Source organism: Salminus brasiliensis, chromosome 10 (assembly GCF_030463535.1).
Source record: "Salminus brasiliensis chromosome 10, fSalBra1.hap2, whole genome shotgun sequence".
NCBI classification, from domain to species: Eukaryota; Metazoa; Chordata; class Actinopteri; order Characiformes; family Bryconidae; genus Salminus; species Salminus brasiliensis.
In genome coordinates this window covers 40,619,017-40,639,304 of record NC_132887.1, presented here as the reverse complement: position 1 = coordinate 40,639,304, position 20,288 = coordinate 40,619,017, and the positions used below count along the sequence as shown (strand labels likewise).

Here is a 20,288-nt window from a genome sequence, read left to right as displayed (position 1 = left end):
AGGCGATTACGCAAAAACACCAGCAATAAAACCTCGACTTTCGGTTTATTATGATGATCACTGGCCTCAATTGGTCCGCAAATATCAGCCAAAACATCGGCCTAGACCAGGGGCGGGCCAGTCCGGGGCCGGATTCCTGCACAGTTTTGCACTTTTCCCGCTCAAGCACACCTGATTCAGCTCACCTGTTATTTGCCAGGTTTCGTAGGTCTGTAAGAGCAGAGAAACCAGCAAACTGAGCTGGACTCCGGCCTCATGTTGCCCACCCCTGGTCTAGATTATGGACGGGTGCTGTTATATCGGGTAGGGGTCAGCAAATATGAATCAAAACTGACACTATCAGTCTAGATTATGGACGGGGTCTCTAAAAGATGTGGGGAGGGGGAGGCCTGTGAGGATCCTAGCCATTAATAATAATAATAATAATAATAACAATAATAATAATAATAAAGACATCACCATGCAGGTAGGTGCTGGGTTCCACATCTGCAACTGGGTTTGGGTGTCCCTGCCCTGATGTTTCTGGTGTTTGCCTGGTTGCTGAGCCACACACCTGTATCTGGTGAGTGTGGTGTAATGCTAATGTGTCCTGTTGCATTGCCAATAGTGAAGCACCACCAGGAATTCTTTCAGTCTAGGATTATCCATAGTCAGGATCTGGGAAAATTGGCCCTATACATACTTGTTGAATAAATTGAAAACTGTAATCTATTATTACTGTAATGACTGCAGAACTGAACACAAGCTTTAGGCAGTTTTGTGGAGTTCACTCAATTGATATCAGATTGATCAGGGTTCTGAGCAGTTGGTCAGTTCCAGATTTCAGCAGAATGTTTACCTCCAGGATACATGGCGATACTCGATGGGCACTCCCAGGAACGTGGAGGCATTAGCAGCTATGGCGGTCTGAAAGACAGGTGGGGAAAAAAACTTGATTTGATGATTTTGTTTACTTGTCGACTCAGAGGAAGGAGAACCGGGACGGCTACTTACAGTCAGAGAGTCTCCTAAAGCTGCGATGACCTTGATGTCAGCCGCTTTCACTCGCTCCACTGCAGACATGACACACAGACTAGAGTTAGGCCTGAATGATACACAGCACAGCATCCAACCTAGTGTGATTCAGTGCCTTCAGTACCTGCTAACCTCTGCAACCATTAAACCATTACAGATACTAAAGGAGCCTAGAGGTCAGGAGCTAGAGGTCAGGAGCTAGAGGACAGGGGCTAGAGGTCAGGAGCTAGAGGACAGGAGCTAGAGGTCAGGAGCTAGAGGTCAGGAGCTAGAGGACAGGAGCTAGAGGACAGAAGCTAGAGGACAGGAGCTAGAGGTCATGAGCTAGAGGTCAGATTAAAAACAATACATTTATTTCTAGTAACTTTAATCAACCTGTAGTTTGGCTAAGGCTCATTAAATACCTAAGGCAGGTAATTTGGAGTTTTCTAAAAACTGAGGTTGGTATAGATATGAGTGTTACCTGAGACAGGTGAGTATTACCTGAAGCAGGTAGAGTGTCCATGTATGTGTTACCCTAGGTTGATATGGAGGCAGGTCCACTATAGATATAAGTATTACCTAAAGCAGGTGAGAGTTACCTGAGGCAGGTATTGTATAGATATAAGTGTTACTAAAAGTAGGTATAGTGAAAAGGTATTTACTAAAGCAGGTGGGTGTTACCTGAGGCAGGTACAATGCAGATGTAAGGTCTACCTGAGGTAGGTATAAATATAAGTGTTACCTAAAGATGGTGAGTGTTACCTGGGGTAGGTATAGAGATGAGTGTTACCCCAAGCAGGTGAGTGTTACCTGTGGCAGGCATCAGAATGAGCATTACCCGACACATGTACAGAGGTGAGTGTTACCTGAGGTGGGTATGCTGGGAGAGGGGCTCATGTCTGGACACTGGAACGGAGGGTGCTGGAAGCTCTGGGGCCTGTTTTTGCCTGGGTGCACCTACAAGCACCAACATGTTCTTTAGATAAAGGCTTCCAATACTCCATGTATCATCTCCACCATGCCTGTAAACCACAGCTCAGCCTGGCGAGCCACATATATGAAAAGAGTGCAACGTGGAAAAGCGAGGGAGAGAAAAGGAGAAGCGTGGTTCTAATTCTGAGAGCGTGAGGCAATGTTGGTTTAGGTTGCATCAGATTTCCCTTTCTGTGTACAGTACGTGTACAGTATGATTAGACCCAGGCTGTGCTGTGTTGCGCAGTGGATGCACTGCTGATGTCATACCTCGTGCAGCTCTTCCTTACTGTAATGTTTTACAGCTTCTTCATAGTCCTTCCAATAGTTTCCTTCAGGACAGATAAGAGGGTTATAACACCTGCATTACTAAGCAAACAGCAAAAACAGCAAACACTGGTGTACAAACCCTTCAGCTCATCAGCCCACAGACACTCCGTAAAAATCAGGTGAGCATGATTAATCACTGACCCCACATTCGGTCAATCAGCTGAGACATGTTCGCTATCTGACCTGCTCTTCTTCAGTTTATAACAGGGGATGCTAGGCTAATGTTGCTAACAAACACTGGACTTACATGATATATATAGGTATACAGATGAGTGTTACCTAAAGCAGGTGAGTGTTACCTGAGGCAGGTGAGTGTTACCTGGGCCAGGTACAGAGATGAGTGTTACCTAAATCAGGTGAGTGTTACCTGAGGCAGGTGAGTGTTACCTGGGCCAGGTACAGAGATGAGTGTTACCTAAATCAGGTGAGTGTTACCTGAGGCAGGTGAGTGTTACCTGGGGCAGGTATAGAGATGAGTGTTACCTAAAGCAGGTGAGTGCTACCTGAGGCAGGTGAGTGTTACCTGAGGCAGGTGAGTGTTACCTGGGGCAGGTATAAAGATGAGTGTTACCTAAAGCACTGTCACCAATCTCACCCCTGTAAATACAGACCCAAAAATCTTGTCTCTCAACCTGTCTCTCAAACCTCCTGCAGCTGATTGTAGAACAGTGTGATACTGGTGAGGTGGTTGGTTGGTGATGTGTTACTCTATATATTGTATAGGAACAGAATAGACTCGGACACTATTCGCCCATCCTTGACCCAGATACAAACAACATGATCTTAATGCTATGAGGTTTTATGATTTATAGCCCATTATCTAATGGATCTTTGGCCTAACAGCATTTAGCTTTTACTCTATACTAATACAGCTGGCATTCTGGCATTCATAGGAAGACACGGCTAGATAACAATAGTGGGCTGGTTTTCCTTGTTTCTCATGTGAAAAAGGACATACTGGACTGGACCCTTAAAAATGGACAACTGCTGTAGCCAAGTATCTGTACATATACTACATTTATATTATACATATATATATATATATATATATATATATACCATCATAAAATACATGCAAAATCTAAAATAATATATAGGATTAAATATTATCAAAATATACCACTACAAAATACATACAGTACAGTAGGTTTTAGTCCCCTGTGAAAGTGAAGAGCTGCTTCTCAGGGCAGTAAGTGTTGATCTCCTCAGTAAATCACTGATATCAGAATAAACACTAATAATATCACTCCTACAGAAAGTGGTGGAGGTTCTCCATCACTGTGTTCATCATTAGAACATCTCCAAAGTTCTCCTCTCTCATGGAGTCTAGTATTATTTAGAGTTCTCCTCAGATCAACACCTGGTTTGTTGGTAAATCAGGGCTTAATGATGGTAAATCAGGTGAGCTGCTGCTGCTGCTGCTGATGGAGTTGAACACATCCTCCATGCTGTGCTGGCTGGACTGGGGGGCGTCCAGGAGAACCCTGGAGGAACCGAGCTCTGTTCTTCAGACTAGCTCACCGACAAGATCTCACTACTTTCTTTCTTCAGAATGAGAAGCTCTTGTTTCTCCTTTTTACTGGATTCATGTTCACCTGCTTTATCTGTTCTGATGAGATCTGGAGCTTCTACAGTAGAACCCTCTCACTGCTGAGAGACGGGGTTTACACATAGCAATATATACATGATACAGTCTGAAATAATACAGTACCCTCAGATTTGGGTACAGTTCTATGTTCTACGACACTTCACATTAAATTCATGAGCTCACTATCCGACCTTTCATAACCTCAAATGTCTTTAACAGCTGACTGTTCAACATCTAAGCAAGACCAGGGCCCTGTACCTCCACCAGCACTACTGTCCAGTCCACTCACCGTGTGCACAGCCCAGGAGAGCCAGAGTGAAAACAGCCAGTATGACAGCCTTCATGATGTCCATCCTCTGCGTCTGATGTGCAGGTGAAGTCTGACCGTGCTCTTATGGGACCACTCATCCTCTGTTTGTCTGGTTATCAGCAGCTCTTTCTATTTAATCTCATATGAGGGTAAAAGTGGCAAAGTACAGTATGATAAACATTAGAGAAGATAGTGGGAGGAAACAGGCTTAAGGTCCTGGTGCAAGTATGCTCTCTGTACCACCTGGTGGTGCTGGTGGGAAGTACAGCCTCTGCCCTCACTAGTGGGGCACTGACTGGCCACTTTATTAGAAACACCAACCTTGTGCTTCCACTCATTGGCCATTTTATTAGAAACACCTATGTTGTGTTTTCTCATTGGCCACTTTATTAGAAACATCTATCTTGTGCATCCACTCACTGGCCACTTTATTAGAAACCTTTACTTTGTGCTTCATCAATGGCCACTTTATTGGAAACACCTATCTTGTGTTTTTTCATTGGCCACCTTATTAGAAACATCTACCTTGTGCTTCCACTCATTGGCCACTTTATTAGAAACACCTATGTTGTGCATCCACTCACTGGCCACTTTATTAGAAACTCTTATCTTGTTCTTTCTCATTGGCCACTTTATTAGAAACCCTTATCTTGTTCTTTCTCATTGGCCACTTTATTAGAAACATCCACTTTGCACTTCCACTCAGTGGCCACTTTATTAGAAACACCCACCTTGTGCTACCACTTATTGGCCACTTTATTAGAAACCCTTATCTTGTTCTTTCTCATTGGCCACTTTATTAGAAACATCTACTTTGCACTTCCACTCAGTGGCCACTTTATTAGAAACACCCACCTTGTGCTACCACTTATTGGCCACTTTATTAGAAACCCTTATCTCGTTCTTTCTCATTGGCCACTTTATTAGAAACCCTTATGTCGTGCTGCCACTCCCTGGCCACCCTCAGCCCTTCAAACTGGTCCACACTATCTAGAACCACAGTGTTTGCTTTTGTCCAGATAGTACTTGTATATACATTAGCTGGTCACTGGTACACCTAGCTGGACGCTGCTGTCCAGTCCCGTCGGAGGAAGCTTCCGTTTCCCACCCGATCCCAGCCAAAAGAGGCGTGCCTCTTCACCCGGAATACGGGTGGGAATTGAACCCCACCTTCCTCTCAAACCCTTTTCATTTTGCTCAGCTGCGTACACTACAGTGCACGCGCGCCTTATTATTATTACTCCTATAATTATTATGATAATTATTATTTTATGCTTGTCTGTTTTTTGTGGGTAAAGCCCCCGCCCTGGGAGCTACGCCCCCCTGCGTGTCACGTGACGCGGTGGGTTTGCGGACGCGCCGTGGCTCGCGCTGAAGATGGCGGACGGAGCGGAGGCGGAGTGGAGCAGCCCGGCCGAACACGACGCCTTCTGGGCTATGGAGAGCCTGCAGGCCACGCTGCAGCAGCTGGAGGCCGGGTTACGGCACCAGGACGTGTCGGAGGAGTCCTCCACCGAGTACTGCGACAACTTCTGCCAGGTACTTCTACAGAGGGGGGAGAGAGAGAGAGAAAAACAACAGAACGATGCAGTGCAGATTTGTTAGTGTAAACGCTGCGTGCACGCGCTGACATACTGTTCTGCACGAGCGTGCGTTAGGGCTGTTTTAGTGTGCAGAACATCTGGAAGCTCTGGTGCGGGCTTTTCCTTTTTTTTTAAAGGTGCTTTACGTTGTGCAACCGAGGCCAAACAGGCAGGCAGGCAGGCTGCTTGGTTGGAGTGTGTGTGTGTGTGTGTGTGTGTGTGTGTGTGTATGCATATGTGTGTGCAGTTGGGGAAGACCTCCACCCCCTCACCCCGTCCATGCAAACTACCTTTGCACTGAGCGAAGCAGAGTGCAGCTTGCAGTTCTGCTCGTGTTCGTTTATCCAGATCATCCAGTTGCACGAGACTGTCCAGTGCAAACATAATGTTTATGGGTGTAGGGGAGAAGCCAGCTTGCTAGCCAGTCAGCCAGCCAGCCAGCTGGCTAGTGTGGGGTGGGGCGAGTGTATGTTTTTGTCTGTAAGCTGCTCACACGAGCCGTTAGCCTTGACATAACTTCATATTTTTCAATGCATTTCTTTATTTACTTACTTATCCACTGATTTGCTGTGCACGTTTTTGGTGTGTATGCACGTGCAACTTTTTTTTTTTTCTCTCCTTTAAGTTCATTTTTTTCCCGGACCCTCTGGCTCGTGCCCCACCTGGGGGACAGTATGTATGTTTGTATGTGTGTGTGTGTGTGTGTGTGTGTGTGTGTGATCTTGGTCACGTAGAGCTTCTGCTTCTTAGATAAGCAGATCCTGTTGTTCCTCCTCACAAAGTCACAAAGTGGAGTTTCCTTGTCTGTCCACATAGCAGAGCCAGAAGGGCGAGTGTGTGTTCTGCTATGCTTTGCTATATTATATAATATGCATGCACTTCAAAGAGCCCTGAAGTAGGCCAGCATGTGCCTGTAGTAGCTTTTATTTATTGCCCGGAGACTTAACTCTTAGCTAGAGTGTGCAGCAGAGGTTCGGGGGAAAAAAAGACTGACCACCTTCTGAACGTCTCTTTTGGAACATCTGGATGAAGTAGCTGCAGAGAACGTCAGGTTTCAGGGTAGAGGAGCTACCACTTGCTTAATGAGAGCTTTGATCTGCAGCATTAGTGCATTAGAGGTGCTTTGGTGCAAGGTAAGACCGAACTTCTTCAACAGTAACCCCCACTCCCCCCCACCCCCCTTCCCGGTAAAGCTGGTGAGATCTCGCTGAAAGGAGCAACAAAATGGAAACGGGCTTTACTATGACATGCTTGGGAGCTCTCTCACCAGCAGCCGTGGTGTTGCTGTGGCAACCGCTTCAGCGCAGCACCGAGCGCCAGGCGTTTGTTCTGATAAATGCTGCGCTCTCTTGACGGTTCCCCCTGAATACGGTCTTTGGGCATCCTGTAGGATCGGCCACCACACAGAGAAGGCCCAGCACGCTCCTCCTGCTGTGGTGTTTTAGCACAGGGCTTTTAAACCTAGTGGTTTTGGGTGGTTATTTACCAGATCATCTGCACCTGAAGAGTAGTTGAGGCCCGAATACGGCCCAGCATGGGTCACTTCAAACCCGACCTCTGTTTACATGCAGTTTGAACCGTTGGTTTGTTTTGTTTTTTTAAAACCTCCAATTCTCTAATGCAGGGGTCGCCAATCTTTACGCCAAGGCCACAAAGGTGAGGCTGCAGTGAGATTATCAGAACCTGCCTGGAAGTCCAAATCTAGTAGTTGTGACTTTCTGTGAGCGCACAAGGCAAGACCTTGGGTGAGGGGGATGCCCTAGAACATCAACAAGCCTGGCCTGCATGTACGTAGCAGAGAGATCTTGTAGTTTGCAAACCCCCCTGTGAGCAGTCAGTGGTCAGTCATGATCTACAAGACTGGAAGTTGTGCAGTGTTAACAGTACCAGGCCAATAATCTGACCACTCAGTGTGTACATGGCCTAAGCAGCTGTAAACCAGGTGTGCTGCTCCAGCCAGGTCAGGCCTTTGTGAAGAAGATTGGTGACCTCTGCCGTAATGCATTCCTTTGGCAGGTCGTGTAGGTCCAGAGGGGATTATAAAAACATGCATGCAAGAAGTAGATGGAGGTTCCACTCAGACTCAGACTAGCATTCTAGCTGGATTAGGCCGCACCACAGAAAACTGCAGGTGTAAACTCACCCATGACTCCTTAATCCAGATACTAATCCCATCACTCAAACCACTTCAGGAGGAGGACTGAGCCACATGTTGTTGTTATAGCAGTGTGAACACAACCGGTGATCTGGGGTGCATTCCACAACCAAAACACCAGTTATAATTGCAGCATACTGAGAGAATTTGCATAATTTGCATATTTGCTTGGCTATGTTTGGCTACCCAGTGTATGGTACCCAATGCATTCGGCTAAAAACTGATCAGAATCCAATCCAGATACTAGTGATGAGAAGTGACCAAGTGCAAACTGGGTCAAAGGCTTGTCCTCCATGTGGCAGACGGTGGCTTGCCTTCTGGGCAAGAAGGTCATGCTGGCCTTAGGAGTTCTGACACCTCTAACACTGTGTAGCATGCCTTCCTTGTGCTGTATGATGGTGAGTTCCTCTGAGGCCCATTCTGAGCTAGTTTGGGTCTACAGGACAGCCCATCCAGGGCAACAGTTGACCTTAGAGGTCCTGCAAAAAAATCACCTAGAGCCTGAGTCTTTTAGAATCCAGGACTGGGCAGTAGGCTCAAGGTCCAGAGTTAATGACCAGCCATCCAGTCTCAAATCTACGGTTTAGGACATTTATGAACAGAAACTAGGTCCCAGCTCTAGATTTGAAGACCTCTCGCATGAAGAACTCCGTTTTGCCGTGACCCTAAACACAGAGACATAGAACCAGGTCAGAGCGCGCCGTTTTCTGTGCAGCGGAGTTCGAGGTACTTTCCAAAACTGACAAGTGCGTATTTTTAACCATCGCCCTTCAAATCTGTCTCGGGCGCGCTGGTTGGATCTGGTTTTCAGGTCTGGGTATACTCTGGGGCCGCCAAAACCTGCCTAAGAATATCCCGGAGGGTTAAATATGGAGCAGTATACCCCCCACAGTCCCCCCCCCACCCCACCCCAACTGTCTCCCTCTTTCTGCTGTCTCTATTATTATCATGTAGGTGACGGACTTGTCAAAGGGGGTTCCCTTTGTGTGTGTGTGTTTGTGTGTGTGTGTAATAAGTGTGTGAGAAAGCAGGAGAGAGTAAGGGGCAAAGGGGAGTTCACAGAGCGCTTGAGGAGCATCCACTCTGATCCCAGAGGTCCAATCAGTGCCTCGTAGCACAGATGGAGCGAGGTGGAAGCGTTCTATCAGGGGTCTCCTCAAAGCCCCTCTCCAGAGGCGTTGGTACTCTTGGCTCATTAACGAAGCAGCTTGTTAATCTGTGTGTCAGGAGGACGTGCTCTAGGGGTCAGCTTTAAGAAGGCTGATGTTCTAATGTTACGTTGGTTGGTCTTTTGAAGGAGTGGTGTAGGGAGAGGCCAGATTTGCATGGTGTCTCTTCTTAGGTCAAAAGAGGTCAGCTGCGGTGTCTAAGGGGGTTCCTCAAAGGTTCTTTGGTAAAGACTATTTGGAAACTTGATCTTTTGAAGCTTCTGGATGTTTAAAAGTATCACACATGTTGAAATGCTCTAAAAGGTGGTCCTCTAGAGCACCAGAAAGGGGTTCTAATGTTGTGACTAGTCGGAGAACCCTTCTTCAGCACTGTGGAACCATTTTGCTTGGTGTATTTATCAATACACATGTGTGGTCCAATTTCTGTAGTCCAGGTTTCACATGTCACAGATAGTCAGTTATACCAATCAGCCAGAACATTAAAACCACTGCCTTATGTTGTGTAGGTTGCCCTCTTGGCATCAAAACAGCTCTGACCCATCCACCCAAGGCATGGACCTCTGAAGGTGTCCTGTGGAATCTGGGACCAGGACTAACGTCAGCAGTAGGTTCTTTAACAAGTCCTGTAAGTTGTGAGGTGGGCGGGGCCTCCCTGTCACCGGCTCACGGTTGTCCTTCCTTGGAGCACTTTTGGTTGGTAGTGACCACGGTATACCGGGGACACCCCACAAGACCTGCATGATGTTTTGGAGGTGTTCTGACCCAGTCTTTGTCTAGAACATCACATTCTGGTTCTGGTCAAAGTGTCTCAGATTCTTACGCTGCTTCATCACCTTCGTCACCTTCGAGAACTGACTGTGCACTCACTGCCTGATAGATCCACCCCTTGACAGGAGCCACTGGAGCCAGATCATCAGTGTCTTTCACTTCACCTGGGGGTGGTCTTAGTGTTGTGGTTGATTGGTGTGTGGCCTTGAGTTGGTTGAATAAGCTGATGATGAGATGTTGTGTGCAGGCTCTGATGCACTACGCCGGGAGCCGGAACTCTGTGGAACACGGCCTGTCCCTGCTGGAGGTCTACTGTCTCTCCATTAACTGTTTCGCAGCGGCGAGGCCGCACCTAACGTCCGACTCTCCCAGCGTCGCTCTCGTGCTGAAGAGACTCGCACTGTAAGTGCTACACACACACACACACACACACACACACACACACACACACACACAAACATTTTGCCTTTAACTTGTAAAACTTAAACTAAAGCTGAGCAGTGAGTCTTAAAAAGTGGGTCTTAAAAGCACCCTATATGGACAAAAGTATTGGGACACCTCCTTATTCACTGTCATCTGAAATTAAGAATATTAAAAAGAGTTTCTCCTGATTTTGTTGGAGTAACTGTCTCTACTGTCCAGAGAAGAAGACTTTCTACTAGATTTAGGAGGAGCATTGCTGTGAGGATTTGATTGCATTCAGTGACTAGAGTTAGTGAGGTCAGGATATTGGATGATTATCACCACCCCACCAATCTCATCATCCCCAAAAGTACTGGATGGAGCTCCACCAACATCATTCCCGAGAACACAGTTCTTCCACTGCTCCACAGCTCCTCAATGCTGGGGGGCTTTATACCCCTCTAGTCCACACCTGGCATTATTAGGCAGCATGGAGCCAATAGGGTCATGATGTTGATCTGCTCCAGAGGGTCCTATTCTATTGGCAGTACTTCTTCTCTACAGTGACTAGACAAGCTGTGTGTGTGCATCTGCACATCTGTGTCAGCAATGGGTGAAACTTAAAGTAGCTGAATGCATTCATTAGAAGGGGTGTCCACAAACATTTGGTAGAGGTAATGGCACATTAATAATGCTGTTGTTGCGTTCTCACAAGCTTAAATCTCATCTCTTCTGAATCTCTTCTGTCAGGAGCTGCTTTGAGCTGCTTCTCTCTGTGCCTCAGAATGAGATCCCTATCGAAGCCTGGCTGCAGTTCCACGGTTCTGTTCAGGTGAGCTGCACAGCTGCACAGCGGTTTTCTCTCTTTCTGTCATTACTGTGTACTCCTGCTCTGGGAACCAGGCCCAACGCCGGTGACCAGGACTGGTGAAGGTGAATGTAATTAGAATTACATTACAATAGAAATATTGATTGGTTTATTAATTGATGAGACCCAATAAAGATAAAATTATATAAGTAATGTCTGAATAAGCTCAAACATGATCATCCAAAGACCATTTATCAAGAGTTAGCTTAGTGCCACTTCCCTCTTCACTACAGGCCAGAATAATAATATGAACCAGTAAAGCTAAACTTCATACTGGTTTACGCTCAGAGGAATTTATTAATGGTACATTTATTAATGGCCTGAGTTACAGGATACAATTAAACAATGAATACATGGATAGATATGAGGCATATGGATTATACCTGTGAATAATAATAATAAGGATTATAAGATTAAAATATAATAGGACAGATTAGAGTGAGTAAAGCAGACGTTTAAGTTTGAGGTAGAGTCAGGATGAGGGCCTGGGGTCTTATCACTCTTCCCCTGGATAGCTCTCTCTCTCTCTCTCTCTCTCTCTCTCTCTCTCTCTCTCTCTCTCTCTCTCTCTCTCTATTTCTCTCTTTCTGTCTCTCTCTTTCTGTCTCTCTCGCTTTCCCTCTTTCTGGTTGGAATTGACCCGTTTTACAGCTCTGTTTTGGTATTGCTGGATGTTCTATCATCAGTCTACTCTGATGAACTCTCATTATCCCACCATTACTTAGCGTGTTAAGCACAGTTTAATTTTATTTACTTTAATTATAATAATACTTTATTACCTATTAATTACCGTTTAGCTCTCAGAATGACTGCTTTTACAGGTTTGACTGAACGCTGACCCCACACTGAAATGTCTCTCTATGCAGGCTGCACATGAAGCCATGTTGCAGTATGGGAGCATGGACCTCCAGGCACTTCTGCAGATCACAGGAGAGGGTGGGGCGTGGAGTAACCCCGCGCTTGTCGCTCTGCTCACCGGACAGCCCACAGACGAAGATGAGGGTCAGTAGCTTTGTGTTTGGTGTGGCGCAACAGATAACACCACTACCTGCCAGTGAGCTACCACACCATGTGGGAGACTGGGGTTCGATTCCCAGTCTGGGTCACTATGCTGCGCTACACCAATAAAAGGTCCTTGGGCAAGACTCCTAACACTACATTGGCCCACCTCTGTAAGTCGCTCTGGATAAGAGCGTCTGCCAAATGCCATAAATGTAAATGTAATGTAAATGTGTTACTCTGGTCTAATTGTAGACTGTAGTCTGCCATGTTTGTGGACACGCCTTATCTAAAGAAGCATTCAGCTGCTTTAAGCTGCACCCATTGCTGAAACATATGTGCAAATGCACACACAGCTTGTCTAGTCCCTGTAGAGAAGAAGTACTGCCAATAGAATGGGACTCTCTGCAGGAGCAGATATACTAGAGGAGTCTATCGGCACCATGCTGCCTAATGCCAGGCGTGGGCTATAGAGGGGTATAAAGCCCCCCAGCATTAAGCTGTGGAGCAGTGGCAGAACTGTGTTCTCTGGAATGATAGTGGTGGAGCTCCATCCAGGACTTTGGGTGGTGAAGAAAGCCTTTCCTGGACAGTTATTTCCTTGATTTCGGAAGAAACTATAAACAAGCAGTTTTCTAATTCTTCTCCACATGTTGTATTTGTCTTTTGTCTTATTGAACATTGATTCTATACAATATGTAAAAAAAAAAAAAACCCTTTGAAACAGGTCATTTACTTTCTGACGTCTCTTCTTCTCTCCAACAGTGAACGCCTACCTTGCTCTGGAGGGGGACGACTTTTTGGAGATGAGGATCAAGCATCTGGAGAAAGTAGGAGAGGTGGAGAAGGCCTTGATTCTGACCAAAGCCTGCAGCAACTGCAGCCTTCTGCTCGGTCAGGCCACCTTTCGGCAAACATTTGTGTCCCAGCTCTGCCAACTGCTGCCCAGTGAGGAGGCTATTCTGGAGGTAACGGACCTTCTGACGAGGGCTGCGTGATTCATTGCTCATTGAAAGCTCAGAGAACTGTGCAGACCGTAGAGGAGTGGTCATGTTTGACTGAAGAGCAGGAATCTGAACTCTCTGTAAAATACCATAAATCTAATCCCAGTGCTGAGAATAGCCCAGTATGCCCAGTATGCAATTCATCAAACCTTTATTTGACCTATTTGTAGTTCATTGTGGGTAGATTTATTTTCAGTGTAGCTGGAAGGAAGAACAAGTAAACCTGAAAAAAAAAACTAAGGAAAAAAAATAAAAGATCACCTATACTATATATATTATATCTGTAAAGTACAAGCTAGAAAATAATCTAATTAAATAAGTCAAATTAAAAGAATTGCATAAAAAATGTGATGTCTAGGTAAAAAAAAGGCTGATAAAAATGCTAATAATTAAAAGTATAATAAATAATAATAATAATAAATACATTTTAATTTACCTAAAACTTTTACTTATTTTGGTTTTGTTTTATTTATTTATTTATTTATTTAATTTGAAACCATTGCTGTAATGGAATTCATAGTGCCAACAGCCTTCTGCTATGTTGTGTTCTGTTGATATCATCCAGTTCTAATTGTAAGGATGTTATAAGGTGTGGTGTATTTAATTGTTGAACTCTGACTCAAAAACACGTCACTGCCTGGTTTTGATTCATTTAGTAAAAGACTAAATCAGCCCTAAAGTCATAAGAGAGTGTGAATGCTGCAATCCTGTTTCATCAGATATGAAAGATCCAGTTTCGGGACGATCCAGTTTTTAACTACTTCATGGCTTTTTCAGTTTTTGCACAGCCTTGATTAAAAAAAAAACGTCCTTAAGAAGCTCCAGTCTCAACTTTGGAAAACTTTGATCCTCTTGAACCCTTTCTCATGTTAGCTGGGTCAGGGCCAGCTCCAATAATAGAATGATGGAGATGGCTTGATTGCTCCCTTTCCTCTTTAAACTGCAATCAATTTAATGCTGGAAATAAAACGTACATTTCTTATATCTTGGTTAGATCTCCAGGCTGGATGGCAAGGATGTTCTGGACATCATTTGCAATATGGAGACAGAAGGTGACGAGAACACTGCCTTCATCCTCTGCACCACATACCTAACCCAGCAGCTACAACAAGAGAGCCTGTACTGCTCCTGGTGGGTTACTAATTAATTAATTAATTTATTTATTATTATTTCTCTTAAGTGTTTTGTATACGTTTATTGGTTTGACTTGCTCTGGTATGTTCTTGGGCCTGAGCACTCATGTTTTGTTTTGTTTTTTCATGGTGGATGTCTTGCAGGGAGTTGACCCTGCTTTGGAGCAAGCTGCAGAGGAGGATTGATGGATCCCTGGAATCCTTTTTGGAACGGTGCCTCCAGTTTGGGACTATAGCGAAGACTGTCTACCACTTGCTGTTCCTCATTCGAGTGATCCAAACTGAGGTAAATATCTGTGTTTATTTACCTGCTGGTTAACTTCTCTTCCTTTGACGTTAACCGCCGACGTGAGAACCCCAACTGAGCAGGTCTCCTTTTCTCTGTTTTTCAGACAATGCACTTTGGTCTGGCAGTGTCAGTTGAGCTTTGTGTGAAAGCACTTCAGCTTCCCAGACCAGAGGACACTGAAACCAAAACCACCGTCTGCAAAACGGTTGCCTGTCTCCTTCTGGATGATTTGGAGGTGCTTCGGGCATGCCAGCTCACCGAATTCCTTTTAAGCCCCTCTCGAGAGGTGTTCGATAGCCTTGAGGACCTTTACAGGCGTCCCGATCAAAAGTACGACGAGGAGAATGCCATCATTCCCAATTCACTTCGCTGCGAGCTGCTGCTTGCACTAAAGGCCCACTGGCCTTTCGACCCGGAGTTCTGGGACTGGAAAACCTTAAAACGCTACTGCGTTAAGCTGCTAGGACTGGAGCCTGAGGAAGAGGAGAACGGCGTGCTGGACGACGTGATCGGTGGTCAGTCATTGGCAAATGGAGAAGAGGAAGGTTCCGAAACGGAGGGCAAACCTGATGAAGGCCGATATTCCGAGCGAAAGGAGAATGAGCTGAATGAGGAAGATGATGATGATGATGATGATGATGATGATGATCAGAAGGTACAGCAGCTTCAGGGAAACGCAAAACACTTGCAGCTACAGAAATCAGCAAAGAAGGAGGAGCTCTGGACTTCTGAACGGGCCAAAAGGTGGCAGAAGTTTAAGTTCTTCTGCCAGCTGTGCCAGAAAGAGGTGATTGAGCCTCGATTCCTCCATCACTCCAGAAAGCACTTGATGAATGGCGTGTGGACTTGTCCGGTGTGTCTTCAGAAATTTGAAAACAAAGAGGACCTTGTTCCACATTCCAAAAAGCACCTTCGAATGCCTACCAGAGTCTGCCATTTGAAGAAGAAGAAGGTTAAAAAGAAGGACATAAAGGTGAGCAAGAAGTTGGAGTTTGACGTGGAGACGGAGGACGATGACTTGAACGACCTAGAGCCTGGCCAGATTCCTCTGGACCCGTCCCTGGTCATGTATTACCAGTCCACGCGTGACCCTGTTGTGCTGAAACACATTTTGGAGCAAGCTGCCACTGTGCCTAAAAAGCAAACGGATGACGATTACATCACCTTCGATTACATCTACACACACTATAAGATCCAGGACCGAGAGGTTTATCCGTGCCCTGCCACCGACTGTTCAAAGACCTTCAAGCTATTTAAGTACTTGGGCGTCCACCTGAAGAACGAACACGACGATTCTGATCCGAATGTTAAACATTACCTGGAGATGAAAGACCGCCGGGAGAAGTGCACGTTCTGCCGCCGAACGTTCATGACCGCCCATCACCACAGGAATCACCGTCATGTGCATTACGGAGACCATCCGTACATGTGTGTGGTGGCGGGTTGCGAGGCCCGCTTCAACACCACCAACGAACTCCTTGTGCACAAACACAGCCACGGCTTTCGCCTCTCCTACCACTGTGAACTGAAGGGCTGCACGCTCTCCTTCTGTGACCTGGGTCAGCTTTACCACCATGAGGCTCAGCACTTCCGCGATGCAGCGTACACCTGCACCGGCCCGGGCTGCAAGAAGTTTTACTACTGTCGTAAGGAATTCCTGAAGCACTTAGACACCCATGGGATCACCTTCACGGAGAAGGACTTTGAGGCACAGAGGAAAGCGAAGCGGAAACTTCTGGTCCCCGTGGTCGAGGAGGATGTGAACGGTAACGTATCCCAAGGATCGAAAGAGGAATTGCCGAATGGGGCGCAAAACCATCTGTCACCATCTCGACATCTGGAATGCAAGGAGTCCAAGGCTTCGCTGACCTGCGTTGCCGTGTGTTTTGATGGCAAGAAATTCACCTGTGGCCTGGAAAAATGTGGCAGGACCTTTAGCAAAGCTAGAGAGATCCAGAAGCACTTGAAAATGGTCCATCCTGACCAGTTTAAAGACGAGAGCAAGGATTGCAAGGAACTGGAAGGTGAAAGTCCCTCAAAGTCCCTTAAAGACCACAAGAAGAGTCAGCACAGAGGTCCATGTGGGCCGTCCAGTCAGGGATCCTGTCAGGAAAATATGCTCTTATCGTCTGCAGATTCGGGGCGGTGTGAATCTGCAACGTCCTCCAAATTCGTACAAGTCGGGTCTCACAGCAGTCCGTCAGATCTCAGTGGTGCACTGACTGAAATCGTGCTAGGCCTCAGTCAGCTCAGCCTTAACTCTGCCGTCTCCGGCAGCGTTCGCCGCAATCCTCGTAGGCATTCTTCAGGATCCAAAGTGCCGCAGGGGTCCTCACCCACCGCTTCAAATCCCAAGTCTCCAGCCAAAGCACCGCCCAGCAAAATCGAACCGGGCTCTCAACAAGCACTTCCCGATTCGAAGACGCCGCTGCGGACGGCGGAAGCGCCTCGCAAAGCCGACTCGCCACCTGCTCAGACGCCTGCACTTACAGCTAGAGAGTCCCACTTTGATAAAAGTCCAACAGAAAGCAACCTGGTTTTCCTGCACCCAAGCAAGCCTTACACTTGTGATGTAGATAGCTGCTGCTATGAGAGCGTCACCAGCAATGCGCTGGTGCACCACTATGTCACAAAGCATGGATTTTCCAAGAAGGAAGTAAAACAGAAGGAAATTTTTAATCCTCTTAAGTTCAGGCCTTTCAAGTGCCAACTCTGCCCCAAGGGCTACAAAGAAAGGAAAGAGCTGAAGGCACATTATCGCCATAAGCATAACGTAAACATAGCGGACATCGAACAAATGAACTGCTCTTTGATCAGAAAGGTGGAGGATGTTCCACCTCCTGCTCTGCAGACCATGGCCAAACCAACTAGCAGGGAAGGTTCTGCACTTTCGAGGGCAAACGAGGTTGCTGTGGAGAAGAAAAAGGACCTTCCCAGGCCTCTAAACAAAGGGCGAGAGATCGTGTGGATGGGCAAGATGGAGAGGAGAGACAAAATCCTGATGGAAGACAAGAGGGCGAGGAGTTGCCACTCGTCATCGTTGAAGCAAGTCGCTGAGGGTAAAACTGACGTGGATGGAGCCACGCAGGAGAGGAGGGCAAGTCGACGTTTGGTGACGAAAGGGAGCAGATGCGCGGACGTCCCAGAGGAAGACAAGTCCTATTACTGTGTCCACAAGGGTTGTGGAGCGGCGTTCATGAAGAGGTGCAATCTTCTGCGCCACATGCAAAACGTACACCACTACAACACCTCCCAGGTGTGCTGGGAAGGGGGAGACGGCAACCTTTGTAAATACAACGGTTGTAACAAGCGCTTCAGTCACCTGTCCAGTCTGTACAGACACTACCGCAGAGAACACCAGGTATCTGAGGAACCCATTCCGAGATTCAAGTGTACTTTTGCCAACTGCAACGCGACCTACCACCTGAAGAGCAGTCTCCTGCGTCACACCAATCAGACGCATCAGAACCAGACCCCCCTGAAGACCGCGGTCCCCTCTTCGGTCCTGCCTTCACACTCGAAATTCAGCAGTTTCAAAAAGCACATTTTCTACAAGCGCTGTGACTTCTCCGTCCCCCTCGTGGTGCGTCTTCAAAGTGCCCACAAGAGGGACGGGTCCAACAGCGGCTGCCAGAAGAAACTGATCATTTCATCCTCGTCCTCGTCCTCCTCCTCTCGGCCGTTAAAGGTCTCCCAGAGTTTACCCCCGAGGTCTTCAAGATGCTGCGATGCGGACCCCGACTCCGGTCAAGCTGAGGAAACCTTTGAGCCTGCTGAAGAAGCCCCAGAAGAGGAGCCGAGTGCAGAACATGTCAAACCAAAGTCCAGGAAAGGGAGGGGCGAATTTGTCTACCGAACACCGGAGGAGGCCTTGCAGATGTGCCAAGATCGCTGCCTACCCGTGGCGTACCCCTGCATGGTGCAGAACTGCGACTCTGTGGTCTCCAGCATGAAAAGCATGGTTCGACACTACATGCAGTGTCACAAAATGCGGCGAACCATGTTGTCCACACATCAGGAGAAGCTCTTCTACACGGCTGAGAAGCTAGAAGAACTAATACAGAAGAAATCGGCAGTGTCCGCCTTACCCGATTTGACCAGGGTTCCGAACGGGGTCCTCAAGATGGAGTATCAGACGGAGCCTGAGCATCCAGGGGGCCCTTCCCTGCCGATGAGCCTCCATTCGATCAAAGCTGAATCGACGGGACAGGAGGAGGAGGAGGAATTATCAGGCGAGCAGCCTCCTGAGAGCGCTGTGCAGGACGTTGGGGATGGCGTGATTCGGGGGGAATCCAACGGGACTGCAGATGAGCTTCCCGACGAAGAGGGTTCAACTCAAGAGCGAGCAGAACCAGAGTCTCCGGCTCCTCCCCTCGTGCCTGCTCCGCCGCTTGACCTTTCTCCACCGTCTACGCTTAGAATAGCTGTGGACGATGTTATGCTCGAGCCTTTGAGCAGAGAGGGCAAGCCGGCTAGCGTCTCTGCTACCGTCTGTATTCCCGCAAATCCAAGCCCCAAGCGGCAGCCCCTGAGGCGGAAAAATTCTGAGCCCTCCGAGCCCCTCCCTGCTGTGCCTCATCCACCAGCCCAGAAAGATCAAGTGGCGCAGAGTCTTGCACCAAAGCAGTTCGACATAGCAGCTTACAAGCCTCTGGGGTTCGAGTCCTCCTTCTTGAAGTTCATTCAGGAGAAGGAGGAGCGGCTCCGGTGCGAGAGGGTGCGGACGGTGGCGGTCTTGAACACCTGCTATAAAGCCGATCCTCTCCGCCGACGCGACCCTCACCGACGCAACGGCTCGGTCAAGGAGAACAACCAGAGACGACCCACCATCTCTGGATGCAGAAGGTCTCGATCGCTGCCGCTCAAGCCCTTCCTCTCCAAAGGGGAGTGCAGCTCTATCCAGAACCTGCGCTTCATCCTGGAGAGGGCTTTGAGGGACTGTGGTGACCAGGCTATTAAACAGCTGCAGTTCCTGAAGCCTGTCGTCGTTCTGGAAAGACCCAAGGCTTCAGCCTCCTTTCTTGATCTCCTACCTTCGGAAACAAAAGCATAAAGCTGCTGCTTGGGACGTTTTAAGGCAGATACACCTCTTGCCCATATTTTCATTTTCTTTTTTTTCTTTTTTTTTTTTGTGACCTGAAAGACTTCCACAGTATTTTTTTAAGCATCATGATTACAATTTGGTTGTTATTTGCCAAACTGCCGTGGTTAAGTACCTTCATTTGCCATTAAAAAAAAAAAAGTCCAAAAAATGTTTATATGTGTACATAAGATCAATAAAAAAAATTGAAAACAATTTGTATTGAATTTTATTATAATAATTTTCTTTCTTTTTTTATTTATTAATAAATAGTAATTTAGGATTTGCCGCCAGCATGTGCATTTAAGTGCATTTAAGAAAAGATATTGTTTTTTATTTTGATATGTGGAAAGAATTTTCCTTCTTGTACTACATGTCCAAATGTTTGTAGACACCCCTTCCAGTGAATGTGTTCACCCACTTTAGGTTGAACCCATTGCTGACACAGATGTGCAAATGCGTGCACACACGCACACAGCTTGTCTAGTCCCTGTAGAGAAGTACTGCCAATAGAATAGGACTCTCTGGAGCAGATCAACATCATGAGCCTATTGGCTTCATGCTGTCTAATGCCAGGCGTGGGCTAGAGGGGTATAAAGCCCCCCAGCATTGAGCTGTGGAGCAGCGGAAGAGCTGTGTTCT

General features: G+C 46.9%; 1 protein-coding gene across 1 annotated transcript; it reads left to right on the top strand.

Annotated features, from left to right (window-relative positions):
* The first annotated feature begins 5,572 nt into the window (after positions 1-5,572).
* rlf (RLF zinc finger) lies at positions 5,573-19,862 on the top strand. The gene is made up of 8 exons (XM_072690125.1): positions 5,573-5,735; positions 10,119-10,273; positions 11,024-11,105; positions 12,008-12,143; positions 12,906-13,108; positions 14,139-14,275; positions 14,422-14,563; positions 14,670-19,862. Exons 1-8 carry the CDS (start codon positions 5,574-5,576, stop codon positions 19,617-19,619), a joined length of 5,967 nt encoding a protein of 1,988 aa, XP_072546226.1. The 5' UTR covers position 5,573; the 3' UTR covers positions 19,620-19,862.
* Positions 19,863-20,288: the final 426 nt, after the last annotated feature.

Bases quoted from the DNA above. Each gene is read 5' to 3' on its own strand.
- rlf (XM_072690125.1), top strand. From the start codon at position 5,574: ATGGCGGACGGAGCGGAGGCGGAGTGGAGCAGCCCGGCCGAACACGAC. The intron at 10,274-11,023 runs GTAAGTGCTACA...CTCTTCTGTCAG, and splicing joins GTGCTGAAGAGACTCGCACT to GAGCTGCTTTGAGCTGCTTC. The intron at 13,109-14,138 runs GTAACGGACCTT...TATCTTGGTTAG, and splicing joins GTGAGGAGGCTATTCTGGAG to ATCTCCAGGCTGGATGGCAA.